This window comes from Marmota marmota, unplaced genomic scaffold (genome assembly GCF_001458135.2).
Source record: "Marmota marmota marmota unplaced genomic scaffold, marMar, whole genome shotgun sequence".
Taxonomy (NCBI): Eukaryota; Metazoa; Chordata; class Mammalia; order Rodentia; family Sciuridae; genus Marmota; species Marmota marmota.
Genome location: NW_025999869.1, coordinates 161,052 through 175,476, shown reverse-complemented (window position 1 = coordinate 175,476; position 14,425 = coordinate 161,052). Strand labels below are relative to the sequence as shown.

Genomic DNA, 14,425 nt, shown 5'->3' with positions numbered 1-14,425 from the left:
ATCAGGTTAAAATGCTCATCTTCCACCTTTTCAACTCTAAACTTTCTTCCGATGTCTCACACATGAACTTTTGTGGAACAACACAAGTCAAAACCACATCTATTAAAGAGGAAGTATATTTTGGTCAGTTTTTGCATAATTTAAATGAAAATACACAACAAAACAATGTAGAGAAGGAAAAGTTGATTTGGGGCTCTTGATTTCAGTCTACACATGGTTGACTGTGTCTTTCTGGGCTCAAGGTGAGAAAGTAGGATTTGGTGAAAGAGCCAACCTGATGGAATCTGCTTGGGTCATGGTGGGTCAAAAAGCAGGGGAGCTGTTTGCATGTCCTGGGGACATGCTCCCAGTGACTCATTCCTCACCTACCTTTTACAACCCAGTCAATCCATCCAAACTAGAATAGACCGATGAGATCATCACTCATAATCTAATCATTCCACATCTGGATATTCCTGCATTAAAAGAAAATTTGGGGGCATGCCACAGATCCAAACCATAATAATTCCCCTTTGGGAATCTATTTATTTCATATACCAAAGCTTTCCAGCCAAAATTAACCTTCTTCCTATGCAAAGAAAAAAGAAAGCATGCTAATGTGAATCTAGTCAACCGCATAACAGTTTTATCATTATTCCTGGAGACAGTAAGTTATGACAAATTTCATATGACAAGTATAATGGTCAACTTATTGCAGCTGAACCTGTTTCCTAGTGCAACAAATCTGTGTGGACATCCACTCCTTGTCATTGTGGTACAATATTATTTATAAACTACATTTATAGGAACAATATGATGGACTCAAAATTCCAGATAATGTAAATACTATCACTAGATGCAGAAAATTCTTGGGAGCACTATGACATATTGACTTCTAGCTACCTCACAGTTACTACTACTCTGTTGACTGTCATATGGGATTTCCCAATATTTTGAATCTTATGAAAATAATACATAGAGAGAATAAGAGTTACAAAAATTTGGACATTAAAGATGAACCTTTCTTAGACCCAGCCCCTGAACATGACTTCATGGTCATAGACTCAAATTGGCGAGGAGACAAAATTAGAATGAATAGATAATTATTTTAAATACTCCAAACATCAAATAAAATAATTCATCAAGTATAGGTGAGTGTACTTACATGAAAACCATTTTCAGTCTCATTAGAGTATAATATATGAAGGATTTGGGGGTTGGTTTGGATGCCTAACCACGCATTCACTACATTTTCTTCACAATATACTCTTGATCATTGGCACTTTAGATACATTAGACCTATTTCATGTTGCAGGGAAATGCTGTCAGATGCAGAGGATGGAAATGACTAAAGCTGAGAACGAGCTCACAATGGCTAGTACCACTAATATCATGCAGGGATTGCTTCCTTTATGGCTTTAAAACTATTTCCTTTTCCTGAAGACTACATTCCTCTCTCTCAGACTCTCTATCTAATGCTATGATGGAGACTTTCAACTCTGCATGCACACTGTGGTACTTAGCCCAAAGGGTCCACTGTGAAGCTGTACTTCTCTAAAGCTGCATATGTATTGGAGATCCTGCACAGTGTAAGGCCTTCATTGAGCAGACCCTCATGACTGAGAAGGGAAGAATACTGCATGTCAAGAACCATAATTATTTTGTACTATATGAGTGCCTTTAAAATATGTTTTCACATTTTATATCTGATCTGACATCCTTGTGCTATTAAAAATGTATCATTAAACTTAGCCAACCTCTTCTCTACAGCAATCTTAAAGCTAAAATCTCTACAAGATAATTTCTGAATCTATATAGCACTTCTCCTTGCTTGCCTACATAAAGACCCCAAGGAAGAATTTAATAAACCTACTGATGCATAATTTTTGTTCCATAGGTATAAAAGCTCCCCAAAACTCTTCCACGGTGGGGGAAAAAAAAAAAAAAACTCATGAAGGTTAACATGAAACTGTGCCAAGACCATGGTAATTCCCATATGCCTCAGCAGAATAAAGTAAGTTTTCACTTTACATCGCCACTTCCTGAGGGGGGGCGGAAATTACATACACATATCAATATCATATCATGTGCCCTACATATGGAGGACTGGCTTGGAGTACCTGCTTAGATGCTAATAGCACATTCATGAGTTGCTAGAGCCAAGTAGAGGAAGTAGATAGACAACAAAACCCAGCATAGGTCAGGAGAGGCAGGTAGGGAGTAACTCTCCTGGAACTGGCTGGTGTTTGCAAATATGGGGATGAAGGTACCCCAGAGGGAATGTACAACCTTCATTCTCTACCTGCCTTCCCATTCACTCCTTGAATCCCAGATAGCACTGGGCATGAGAGGAAAAACTCCTCCTTACGGGTGTCTACAACAGGAGAAAAGAATGGGGATGAAGAGAACTTCAGACACTGAGACTGCAGGTTAGATATGGACCTTTTCTTTTTTCCCATATGTTCATTAGTGCATCAGAATTAATATATACAGGAGGGGTATGTTATTAGGTTATCATACATGCACAAAATACAACAATATAACTTTGTCATGATTATTTCCCAGCATTTATTCTTTTTCCTTATCCTTCCCTCCTCCCTGTGCCTGATTCTTTTTCTCTACTAATCTCCCCGTGATTGTTGTGATATCTGTCAGTACATATCTCTTTTCTTTCCCAACTCCCACATGAGAGAAAACATGAGCCTTGACTTTCTGAGTTTGACCTTTTTCAACTTAACATATATTTCCATCTTCTATACACTGTCCAGCAAATGACAATTTCATTCTTCTTTGTGACTGAATAAGATTCTACTGTGCATTTATCCACTGGTACACATTGAGGCCACTTGCATATTTGTAATCACATTGCTATAAGCCTGGGTATGAATGCATCACTATAATATCCTAACAACTTATTTTACAATAAATATCAAAGAGCAGTATGGCTGGGTCATAGGGTTTTCCATTCATAGTGTTTTGAGGAATTTCCTAATGACATCACAGTGAGTGTACTAAATGTACAATCCCACCAATAGTTCAAAGTATCAGTTTTCTTCCACAATTTCTCCAGTATGTTTTGTATTCAGATGACTGTCATTCTAACCAGAGTGAGATAAAACGTCAATTTTAATTTCCCTAATTCTTAAAGATGGTAAACTTTTTTCATAAATATATACATATAATGTATATAAAATATACAATTCTTTCTTCTTTTAAAAGTAATTAATTTGTTCATTTATTCACTGGGGTTTTTTATTATAAAATTTTAGAGACCTTTATGCATACTATTACTCCTCTCTCAAAGAGGAACTTACCTAAGACTTTTTCCCCTCCTATGGGTTTTCCATATTTTATTTGCCTTGCAGAAGACTTAGAATTTGATAAAATCACATTTATTAACTCTTCATATTATTTCTTCAATTTCTTGATCTTCACAGATTCTACTGAAAAAAAAATTGTTGCTTGCAGCTACATTGGAGTGTTAACTATTTTCTCCTAGGCATTGCAGTTTATTCTCTAATTCATAGCCCATTGATCCATATTGAATTGGCTTTTATGCAAGGTGAGAGAGATCTAGTCTCAATCTTTTACAAGATAGCCTTTGTAAAAAATGTTGCTGGAAAACAGGTTATCTCTTCTCCAATGTTTTGTCATACTTGTCAAGGACTAAATCTGTGTGGGTTTTTGTCTTTGAATTCTAGTCTGCTCCACTGATTTGTCTCATTTCTCTGGTTGAACATATTTCGATTTTAAGAACATTTTATCCTGAAATTTCTGAGTCTTATTTTACAAATTTTTCTTACCTTGTTAGTGCTTTCAAATTAATGATTCATTTTACTATTAATAAATTACTGAAATGTGGATTCAATGAATCATCTGATCATAAAGCATATTTAGTCAAAATTAATTTGTAATTATTCACCCACTAATGTAATTTCTGATTAAAAATTTGCCTCTGAATATACCAGAATGAAGTTAGTATATGATGCAGATTCCATGGAACAAGGAGGTGGCATTCAGGATTTGGATGTGGGTCCTTCCTTCTGGGACACTCTTCCCCATTACCCTGGGCTCAGTGGCCACAAAAGGAAACTGAAACACCAGGTCAAATGTATTAATAATATTTATATCATCACTCCACCTACCATCCAGATTTGAGAATGTCAATAACTTTGCTCCAATACCCATCCCAATATTGTTCTCACTTATCCCTAGGAAATTGGATTCATTGAAAATAAGAACAGAGACATCTGATGCTGACACATAAGACCAAACCTTTAAAGACTCCAGTTCATTGTTCTGACCCCTGAGCCAGGGAAGGGTATGATCTGTTAGCTCTCTCCCCATCTCCTTCCACTTTCCATGGCTGTCCTCTCTTACCTTTTGCCTTCCATCTCTTCACCTTCTCCTTGACACAGAAAGTCTGGCCAGTGGTGCACGGGACTGCTCTTTATTCTTCTATGTCCACACTTCATATTTATTCTTGACACTTACAAACAACAAAGAGGGGTGGGGAAGAACCATCCTGTACCTTGATACCAAGGGATCAGCATAATTGTTGAGATACTGGCATAGCAAGTAGCATTCAAGGGTGTTGTTAAGCCAAGTCATTTGTTATAATTAAGTTTTTAAAACCGCACACTACACATAACTACTCTTGTCTCTATAAAAATTGCTTCTGAAAATTTTAGGGTATTCATGCAAACTTTCAGATTGAACAGGTAATATATTCCCCTTATCCCTAATAGTGCTCATGTTTTGTGTGGTTAGGTGAAAGAGTTTTGCTGCCCAATAACCTACAATGGAAGTCACCATCTCAATCTTCAGGAAATGTGATTCATTGCTATTAAGCTTTGTACAAAATGCAAAGTGATTTTTGTCTAAGGCCAAAAAAAAAAAAAAAGCCCACACACTGACTAGGGATTTTGCCCTCAGAAGAGCCTCTCCCATGCTTTATCAGAAGCTAGCACCATTGCTTCATCTTCCTTTCAAAATCAGTACCTGGAACATTAGGCACAAATGATGTGAACCCTATCACAAGTGCACACTACACTATCAAGTGAAGTAGAAGCACTGAAAATAGAAAGGCCACAACTACAGTCTGCACAATAAAAACTTGTTAGGCAACTAGTGATGTACTTAATTCATTCATTTCTTTCTCTCTCTCTCTCTCTCTCTCTCTCTCTCTCTCTCTCTCTCTCCTTCCCAGCTGCCATGAGGTAAGAAGTCCTTCTCTACTATGCCATCACATATTATGTTCTGTTTCACCTCAGGCCTAAAGCAAGGTGTTCAGTCGATGATAGACTGAAATTTATATGACCATGAGCCAAAATAAATCTTCCCTCTATTAGGTTGAATTTTCTCTGGTATTTTTGTGAGAGAAATGGAAATCTGAAACATAAATAAAACTGGAATGTGTGAAGGCTCTATCAGATTTCTGGTTCAGAGTTTCTCAACCTGTGCAACAGTTTTATGTTCTTCAAAGGAACCATAAAATTGGACATTTTCACACATTCCTTTGCTCCACTACCTTCTATGTATAAGAAGTAAATATCACACATTTAGAGGGTTTCTCTTCCACTATGAGTAAAATGGCATTAAAAGCAACAGGAAAAAATGATTTACCACTTCGTTAATGTTCAGAGTTTTTGTAGTGTGAATCCTCCACTTGAAGATGATGAGGAAAATTGGATCATTTGCCAGAATTTTTGCATTCAAATTGCATTGCTACATTACCATTTCTTTAACGATTATTAGAGGAACTGCACCAAAGGGGTTTACATTAATATATGTTTGTTCTGATTGTTTACATTAATATAGCTTTGTTCCAATACAAGTTATTTCATGTTTTTTGAATGCCACTGCAACAAATAAAGAATTTGCTTTTTATATACAATGTTCGTTCTTATATTTGAAAATAGCAAGATTAATTGAAGGCTTTTTCACATTGTTGACTCTCATTAGGCTTCTATCCAGTATGAATCTATTTATAATTTGAAGCTGATAATAAAGGAGGGCAGGAGTTATGGCTCAACAGTAGAGCATTCACTTAGAACATGTGAAGCCCTGGGTTCTATCTTAGCACCACATAAAAATAAGTAAATAACATAAAGACATTGTGTCCAACTACAACTAAAACAAACATATATAGAGAGAGAAAAAAAAAAGAATAAGGAAACATTTTTTACATTGCTTCCATTTACATGTTTTCTCTGCAGTATGAGTGTGTTTACACCCTTGAAAGAGAGTGACAATCCTGATAGTTTTTCCAGACTGTTTTCATACAGTCTCTCTCTGGTATGAGTTTTCAAACTGAATTAGAATGAGCAAAAGTTGTACCACATTGTTTACATGAGGTAAAAGTACTTATTGGAGGTCTCTCTCCAATAAGCTCATTCATGTACATGAAGATATACACAACTAATAAATGCTTTACCACATCATTACATTCACAGAGCTCTTCTCCAATATATTTTTATGTGTCTAAAGCCCACTGTAATAAGTGAAGGTTTTCCCACATTGTTTACATTCACAAGGTTTTACCCCAGCATGAGTTTTGTCATGTATTCGAAGATAATTCAAACCACTGAAGGCTTTGCAACACCATTTATTCTCATGGGGCCATTCTCCATTGAGATTGTTCATGTATTTGAAGGGAAAGTGGGAAAAAACATGAAGATTTTTCCTTTTATTTTTAAAAAATTTTTAGATGTTGATGAACCTTCATTTTATTCATTTATTTATAGGTGGTGAGGAGACTCAAACCAGTGCCTCACACGCCAGGCAAATGCTCTACCACCGAGCCACGACCCCACCATGATGGTTTAACACATTATTTACATTCATAGATTCTCTCCATTGTGAGTCTGCTCAGGCACATGAAGATAAACAGAACATCTAAAGCTTTTACCACAATGTTTACATACCCATGTAAACATTCTTTCCAGTATGAGTTTTTTCATGGAAGTGAAGTTCAACGGGTGAAGCAAAGTCTTTCATGCAGTGTTTACATTCATAAGACTTCTTTCCTATGAGTTGGTTCATGTGAGCAAAGTTAACTGGATGAACAAAAGGCTTTCCCACAGTGTTCACACGGATCATGATTTTCTCCAGTATGATTTTGATTAAGTATTTGAAGGGTAGTTAAAGTAGTGAAGGCTTTTCAACATTGTTTACATTTATACGGATTCTCTCTACCATGAATTCCTTCATGTGTACAAAACTCAATGTACTTAGTGAAGGCTTTGTTTCACTGCTTAGAGTCATAGGGCTTCCCTCCCATATGAATTTGTTCATGTGCCTGAAGAATAGAGGACTGAGTGAAGGCTTTCCCACACTGCTTACATTCATAGGGCTTCTCTCTAGCATGAGTTCTTTCATGTGAGTGAAGGTTAGATAACCAAGTGAAGGCTTTGCCACACTTCTTACATTTATAGGGCTTCTCTCCAGTATGAGATCGTTTATGTATTTGAAGGCTAGACAAAGTAGTAAAGGCTTTACCACATTGTGTACACTCATACGGCTTCTCTCCAGTATGAGATCGTTTATGTATTTGAAGGTTAAACAACCTAGTGAAGGCTTTACCACATTTTGTACATCCATAGGGTTTCTCTCCAGTATGAGTTTGCTTATGTTTATAAAGGTAAGAGAAGGCAGTGAAGGCTTTTCCACATTCTTTGCACTCATAGGGCTTCTCCCCAGTATGAGTTCTTTCATGTGTGCGAAGGGTACCAGATGAGCTAAAGGCTTTGCCACATTGCTTACATTCATAGGGCTTCTCTCCAGTATGAGAGCGTTTATGTATTTGAAGGTTAAACAAACTAGTGAAGACTTTATCACATTTTGTACATCCATAGGGCTTCTCTCCAGTATGAGAGCGTTTATGTGTTTGAAGGTAAGAGAAGGCAGTGAAGGCTTTTCCACATTCTTGGCACTCATAGGGCTTCTCCCCAGTATGAGTTCTTTCATGTATGCGAAGGGTACCAGATGCACTAAAGGCTTTGCCACACTGCTTACATTCATAGGGCTTCTCCCCAGTATGAGTTCTTTCATGTCTGTGAAGGGTACTAGATAAACTAAAGGCTTTGCCACATTCCTTACATTCATAGGGTTTCTCTCCAGTATGAGTTTGTTTATGTTTTTGAAGGTAAGAAAATGCAGAGAAGGCTTTTCCACATTCTTTGCATTCAAAGGGCTTCTCCCTAGTATGAGTTCTTTCATGTCTGTGAAGTTTAGTAGATGAAATAAAGGCTTTGCCACATTGCTTACATTTATAGGGCTTATTTGCAGTGTGAATTTGTTTATGTTTTCGAAGGTAACATAAGGCAGTGAAGGCTTTTCCACATTCTTTGCATTCATAGGGCTTCTCCCCAGTATGATTTCTTTCATGAGCTTGAAGTGTACCAGTTGAACTAAAGGCTTTCCCACATTGCTTACATTCATAAGGCTTCCTTCCTGTATGAATTTGTTTATGTTTTCGAAGGGAAGAGAAGGCAGTGAAGGATTTGCCACATTCTTTGCATTCATAGGGCTTCTCTCCAGTATGAATTTGTACATGGGCGTGAAGGGTAGAGGACTGAGAGAAGGATTTCCCACATTGTTTACATCCATAGGGCTTCTCTCCAGTATGAGTTCTCTTGTGTGAGTGAAGGATGGAGGACTGGGTAAAGGCTTTACCACACTGCTTACATTCATAGGGCCTCTCTCCGGTATGAATTCGTTTATGTTGCTGAAGAGAAGAGGAAGAAGTGAAGGCTTTTGTACATTGTTTACACTCATAGGGCTTCTCCCCAGTATGAGTTCTTTCATGTATTTGAAGTTTGGAGGACGTAGTGAAGGCTTTTCCACACTGTTTACATTCTGCCATATGAGTTTGTTTATGTACTTGATGTTCAGAGGAACAAGTGAAGACTTTACTACATTGTTTACATTCATAGAGTTTCTTCCCAGTGTGGATTTGCTCATGCTTGTGAAGTTTACTAGATGAAGAAAAGGCTTTACCACACTGTTTACATCCATAGGGCCTCTCTCCAGTATGAGTTCGTTCATGTGAGTGACAGTTAAATAACCGAGCGAAGGCTTTCCCACATTGTTTACATTCATAGGGCTTCTCTCCAGTATGAGTTCTTTCATGTATTCGAAGGGTACCAGATGAGCTAAAGGCTTTGCCGCACTGCTTACATTCATAGGGCTTCTCTCCGGTATGAGTTCGTTTATGTGTACGAAGGGAAGAAGAACAAGTGAAGGCTTTTGTACATTGTTCACATTCATAGGGCCTCTCTCCAGTATGAGTTCTTTCATGCATTTGAAGTTTAGAGGGTGTAGTGAAGGATTTTGCACATTGTTTACATTCATAGGGCTTCTCTCCAGTGTGAGTTTTTTCATGTGAGTGAAGGCAAGATGACCGAATGAAGGCTTTGCCACACTGCTTACATTTATATGGCTTCTCTCCAGTATGAGTTCTTTTATGTACTTGAAGTTCATAGGAAAAAGTGAAGACTTTACCACATTCTTTACATTCATGGGGCTTCTCTCCAGTATGAATTCGTTCATGTGAGTGACAGTAAGATAACCGAGTGAAGGCTTTCCCACATTGTTTACATTCATAGGGCTTCTCTCCAGTATGTGTTCTTTTATGTATGCGAAGGGTACCAGGTGAGCTAAAGGCTTTGCCGCACTGCTTACATTCATAGGGCTTCTCTCCGGTATGAGTTCGTTTATGTATCCGAAGGGAAGAAGAACAAGTGAAGGCTTTTGTACATTGTTCACATTCATAGGGCCTCTCTCCAGTATGAATTCTTTCATGTAATTGAAGTTTAGAGGATGTAGTGAAGGCTTTTGCACATTGTTTACATTTATAGGGCTTCTCTCCAGTATGAGTTTTTTCATGTGAATGAAGGCAAGATGACCGAATGAAGGCTTTGCCACACTGCTTACATTTATATGGCTTCTCTCCTGTATGAGTTCTTATATGTACTTGAAGTTCATAAGAAGAAGTGAAGACTTTACCACATTCTTTACATTCATGGGGCTTCTTCCCAGTGTGAATCTGTTCATGCTTCCAAAGTGTACTGTAAGAAAGAAAGGCTTTCCCACACTGCTTACATTCATAGGGCTTCTCTCTTGTATGAATCCGTGTATGTATATGAAGAGAAGAGGACGTACAGAAGGCTTTTGCACAGTGTATACATTCATAAGGCTTCTCTCCAGTATGAGTTCTTTCATGTGAGTGAAAGTGAAAAGCCCGAGTGAAGGCTTTACCACACTGCTTACATTCATATGGCTTCTCTCCTGTATGAATTCGTTCATGTACTTGAAGTTCAGAGGAACATGTGCAGACTTTACCATACTGTTTACATTCACAGGGCTTCTCTCCAGTGTGAGTTCGTTTATGTATTTGAAAGTAGGAGAATTTACTGAAGGCTTTACCACATTCTTTACATTCATAGCGCTTCTCTCTTGTATGAGTTTGCTTATGTATTTGAAGAGAATATGAATGAGTGAAGGCTTTCCCACATTGTTTACATCTGTAAGTCATCTCTCCAGTAGGAGTTTGTACATGCATTTGAAGGTTATTTGAAATAGTAATGGCGCCTCCACATTGCTTACATCCAGGTGGCTGCTCTCCAGGATGAGATGGTTGATATTTTTTAAAACACCTGGAACAACTGAACTCTCTTCCAAATGTCAGACCTCCATTAGGTCCATTTACGGTGTGCTCTGACACCTGGCATGGAACACTTGTGAAAGAAATGGAGGATTTTCTCTTCTCTTTACATTCATATAGCTTTCTTCCACACTCCTCATTCTCATATGGTTTGTTTGCAGAGTGAGATAAGATGGGCCTATTAAGGAAAACGTGACATGTGAAGACCTGTCCACACATATTGCTTTCACATGAACTGACTAGCAGAAATGTTCCTTTAAGACTAAGATTTGGAATCTCACTGAAGGTTTTTACACAGAGTACCTTTTCAAAGTTTTCCAGAGCCTACCATATGACTTCTGTAAAAAAAAAAATTATAAGCACAATTTATGGTTGGATAATTAATACTTTTACATTTATTAATAGGCTTTGGACTTATATTACCAATATCAGGGAAAGTATGGGTTTTCTGTTATGTCTATACTATATGCTCTTTGAAAGCCAATGTAACAATTACTTTATAAGACTGCTTCACCACAACTGCTACTAAAGCAGTGCTATCATAAATGAAGTTTTTTGACATTGTCAACAAGTCAATAATTTTTTAAAACAGTAAACAATTACCTTACATTAAAGTTCATTTTGGTGTAAAAAGAATAATTCATCTCATGCTTGTTTTTCTTGCTTATTTGTAGAATTATAGGATGTGCTAGAATTCCTTCAAAGCACTTGGTTTCCTCATGAGTACAAATTACCTTATGTCTCTCTCAGTATTTGTATTCTGATATTCCATGTTCTGGTCCTCCCATGTGTCTCCTGAAATGTAGTCCCAGAAAAGTCATTAGAATCATCATGATTTCAGAATGCATTATGGGATTTACAATTTGGATAACTATACTGCACCCATTTAAAAAGATTTAAAAAGAGGGAAAAAAGGATTTTATTTATGCTGCAGAGGGCAATGACATTAGACCCAATTTATTCCCCTAAGTACTCCCTTTCCCACATTGCAAATTCATGAAGGAAAAAAAAAAAAAAAAACCTCCCAGGTGCTCTATCCTTGATTATGTAATGAAACATCATCCTTACCTATAGAAGCCAGGTTTCTAAGGACTTCCTGCATCACATCTCTGTGGAGACTCTTCTGGGAAGGTTCCAGCAAAGCCCACTCCTCCTGGGTGAACTTCACAGCCACATCCTCGAAGACCACTGAATTCTAAAATACCCCACAAAAATGTAGTGCAGGCCAGGACAGAAAGTCAGCATGAGGGCTCTATTCTTAATATGTGACATGCTCTCACAATTGTGATCTCCAAATATTCAGTCTATGATATGGTTGTTAAACTTGTACTATGTCTGCACTCAATTCCCCAATCAGGCATTCCAATATAAGAACTGAACTATCAGGAAAGCATCAGCAGAGGAAAAAAAAAAAATTCCTTCTCAATTTTAGTTCCGGCATGCTACTGAGTCACCCCTAAGATCTTTTAAGGGTGAATGTCTAATACATGGAATAATGAAGCCTTAATATATCATGTGCAGAAGAGACCTAAGATTAGTTCTCCTGTCAGTACCTATCCTGAGAAAGGCCTACTGACAAAGTTGTACTTTAGCTGATAGAAGGAGGTAAAGATTTGGACAGGATCTCACCAAACTAAGCATTTACACAGAGTCGCAGTGATGAATGATTGCTTTACTCTGGAAATTGTATTATTTTGTCCCACTCATACAATGTAGAACCTCCACGATCAATGATCACCAATCCATTAAAAAAAAAGAAAAAGAACCCTCTGAAAACAAAGTCTAAGAGCTTTCATGATAGGCAACATTTCATTGAGGTGGTCACAACATGGCAATGGGGGATTGAGCTCAACCTGTGTGATTACAACCAAGACAACCAATTAGAATATATTGGTGCTTTATTCCAGATCAAATGTAACCTACTAATTACAAGAACAATCATCAATAAACAACTTGTAATCTCTTCAAATTAATATCAAAATATAATGGGAAAAGTGCCAAATACTTTTCTGACATTTCACAAACCAAACTCCTAGTCATCAATGGAAGGTACTTGTCCAAGCCCAATAAGAATAAGAAATGTGTAACACCTGTCAATATGTTCTAGATAGCAGATTGTTGTCTTACATCATATACAGTCATGTGCCACATGATGTTTTGGTCAATGATATTTTTGGATAATAATGGGCTACATATAAATGGTTATCAATAGAAAAGGGATTATTGCAGTGTTTGTAGTGACGGTGGTGCAAACAAACCTAATGCATGATCAATTTTGGTAGCTTGTTAAGTGAAATGCTGTGTGGGGCTGGACCCTAGGAAGCACTTACATGAGACAGCCTAGTATGTAACAGCCATTCCTTCTAGGACCCTGTGAATACACTGTGGTGTATGTGCAATGGTGAGGCCGCCTAAATATAAACTACCAGAATGTTTAAGTGACACCTGAGTATAAATAAAGAACTTTAAATAATACTATTGGACACAGCTAGCATAGAGTTACCTGTAGGTATTCTCACCGTGGAAATGTACAGGGAAGCGTTCTTCTGGTGAGCAAACTCCTGGGGGCTGGGGGGGGGGGGTTACAGGAGCTCTGTTTCCTGTGTTTGGAATGTCCAGCAATTTCTCTTTGAAGCTATTAAGATAACTATACAGGCTCACTATCTAATTTCTATGGTGATGTCCTTAGAGAAAAGGGGTTCTGTGTTTATATGAACCTGGACCTTATGTCAGTTAGTTAGCACTTGGGATTAAAAGAAGACTAAATCATAATGTAGTCATGGTAACAACAAGCTATGTAACTTGGGAGATAAATAAACATGGTGCTAGGAGGAACAGCCACTTCTTTCTTGCCTCTGCATTATATGGGTAAGTCTCTGTTGTATTCCATGACTAAAACACCCAGTCCAGTGAACTGGGCTGCACAAAATAATCAGAGACAGAAATACCTTTTCCTTTGGGTCCTGTCATGGCTCCTCTGACCTTAGAGGTCCATGGAAAGAGAGAGAAGCAGGTGCTAAACCCTTTTAATGGGAAGACGCCATTCAAATGAGGCAAGAAGTAGGATTACAAGGGAACAGTGCACCCTCTGGGTGCACCCTATTCCTAGGGCCACTCCCAGTGCCATACGTTATTATCTGAATGAGGGAAAAGACCGAGTCACCAGTCATGCCACTATTACACCAGACTACAGTGATCTTTCGGATCCTCTTGGTACATCAGGATTTAAAGGTGTGTGTGTGTGTGTTTGTAGTGGCTCCCCACAAGCCTTCTTTGTTCCTTTCTTTATAGTTAGCAAAGAGATAAACCATAAGAGGGACCAAGAGAAAAGAAAGCTTTCAGTGGTTTGAAATTCATATAAAAAATTGACTCATGACAGAATGCATTTTTGAGAAGTGGAAACATTCACACGCAATTTTAAAGATGAGTCAACACAAAATGGTATTAAACTGAAAAAATGCATTATTTTCCTCATTACTTGCACACATGTTAACTCATTAGACATTCTGGTGTGAAATACAAAACTAAAACAGTTTCAAAATGTTTTTTTCTAGAGAAATAGAAAAAAAATTTTTATATAAGAAGAGTAAGCAATAACAAAGAATGAGAAATTCAAATGCATTTAAAAGATGAAAATGTATCAAAAAGTAGCCTGAAATAGATGGGACATTAGAGGGTGTGGGTGCATAGTGATATGAATAAATGCACAACTGAAATGGAAAAGAGCCAGGACATGCAGCAGGAGCAGAAAACCACGTTAACCAAAAAAAAAAAAAAAAA

The 14,425-nt window shown here is 37.6% G+C and overlaps 1 protein-coding gene across 2 annotated transcripts in view; it reads right to left on the bottom strand.

Annotated features, from left to right (window-relative positions):
* Window positions 1-4,970: 4,970 nt before the first annotated feature.
* Window positions 4,971-14,425, bottom strand: part of LOC107148012 (zinc finger protein 433-like) — a 63,745-nt gene continuing 54,290 nt past the window's right edge. The window contains exons 3-6 of one of the 2 annotated variants that reach the window (XM_048814969.1): window positions 11,714-11,840; window positions 11,380-11,440; window positions 10,949-10,983; window positions 10,685-10,823 (exon numbers count right to left, since the gene is read on the bottom strand). In XM_048814969.1, coding sequence (XP_048670926.1) covers window positions 10,953-10,983; window positions 11,380-11,440; window positions 11,714-11,840 — 219 coding nt within the window. In that variant the 3' untranslated portion in view covers window positions 10,685-10,823; window positions 10,949-10,952. Of the gene's footprint in view, window positions 10,824-10,948; window positions 10,984-11,379; window positions 11,441-11,713; window positions 11,841-14,425 lie in introns of both variants that reach the window. The other variant, XM_015492592.2, reaches the window with a different exon arrangement.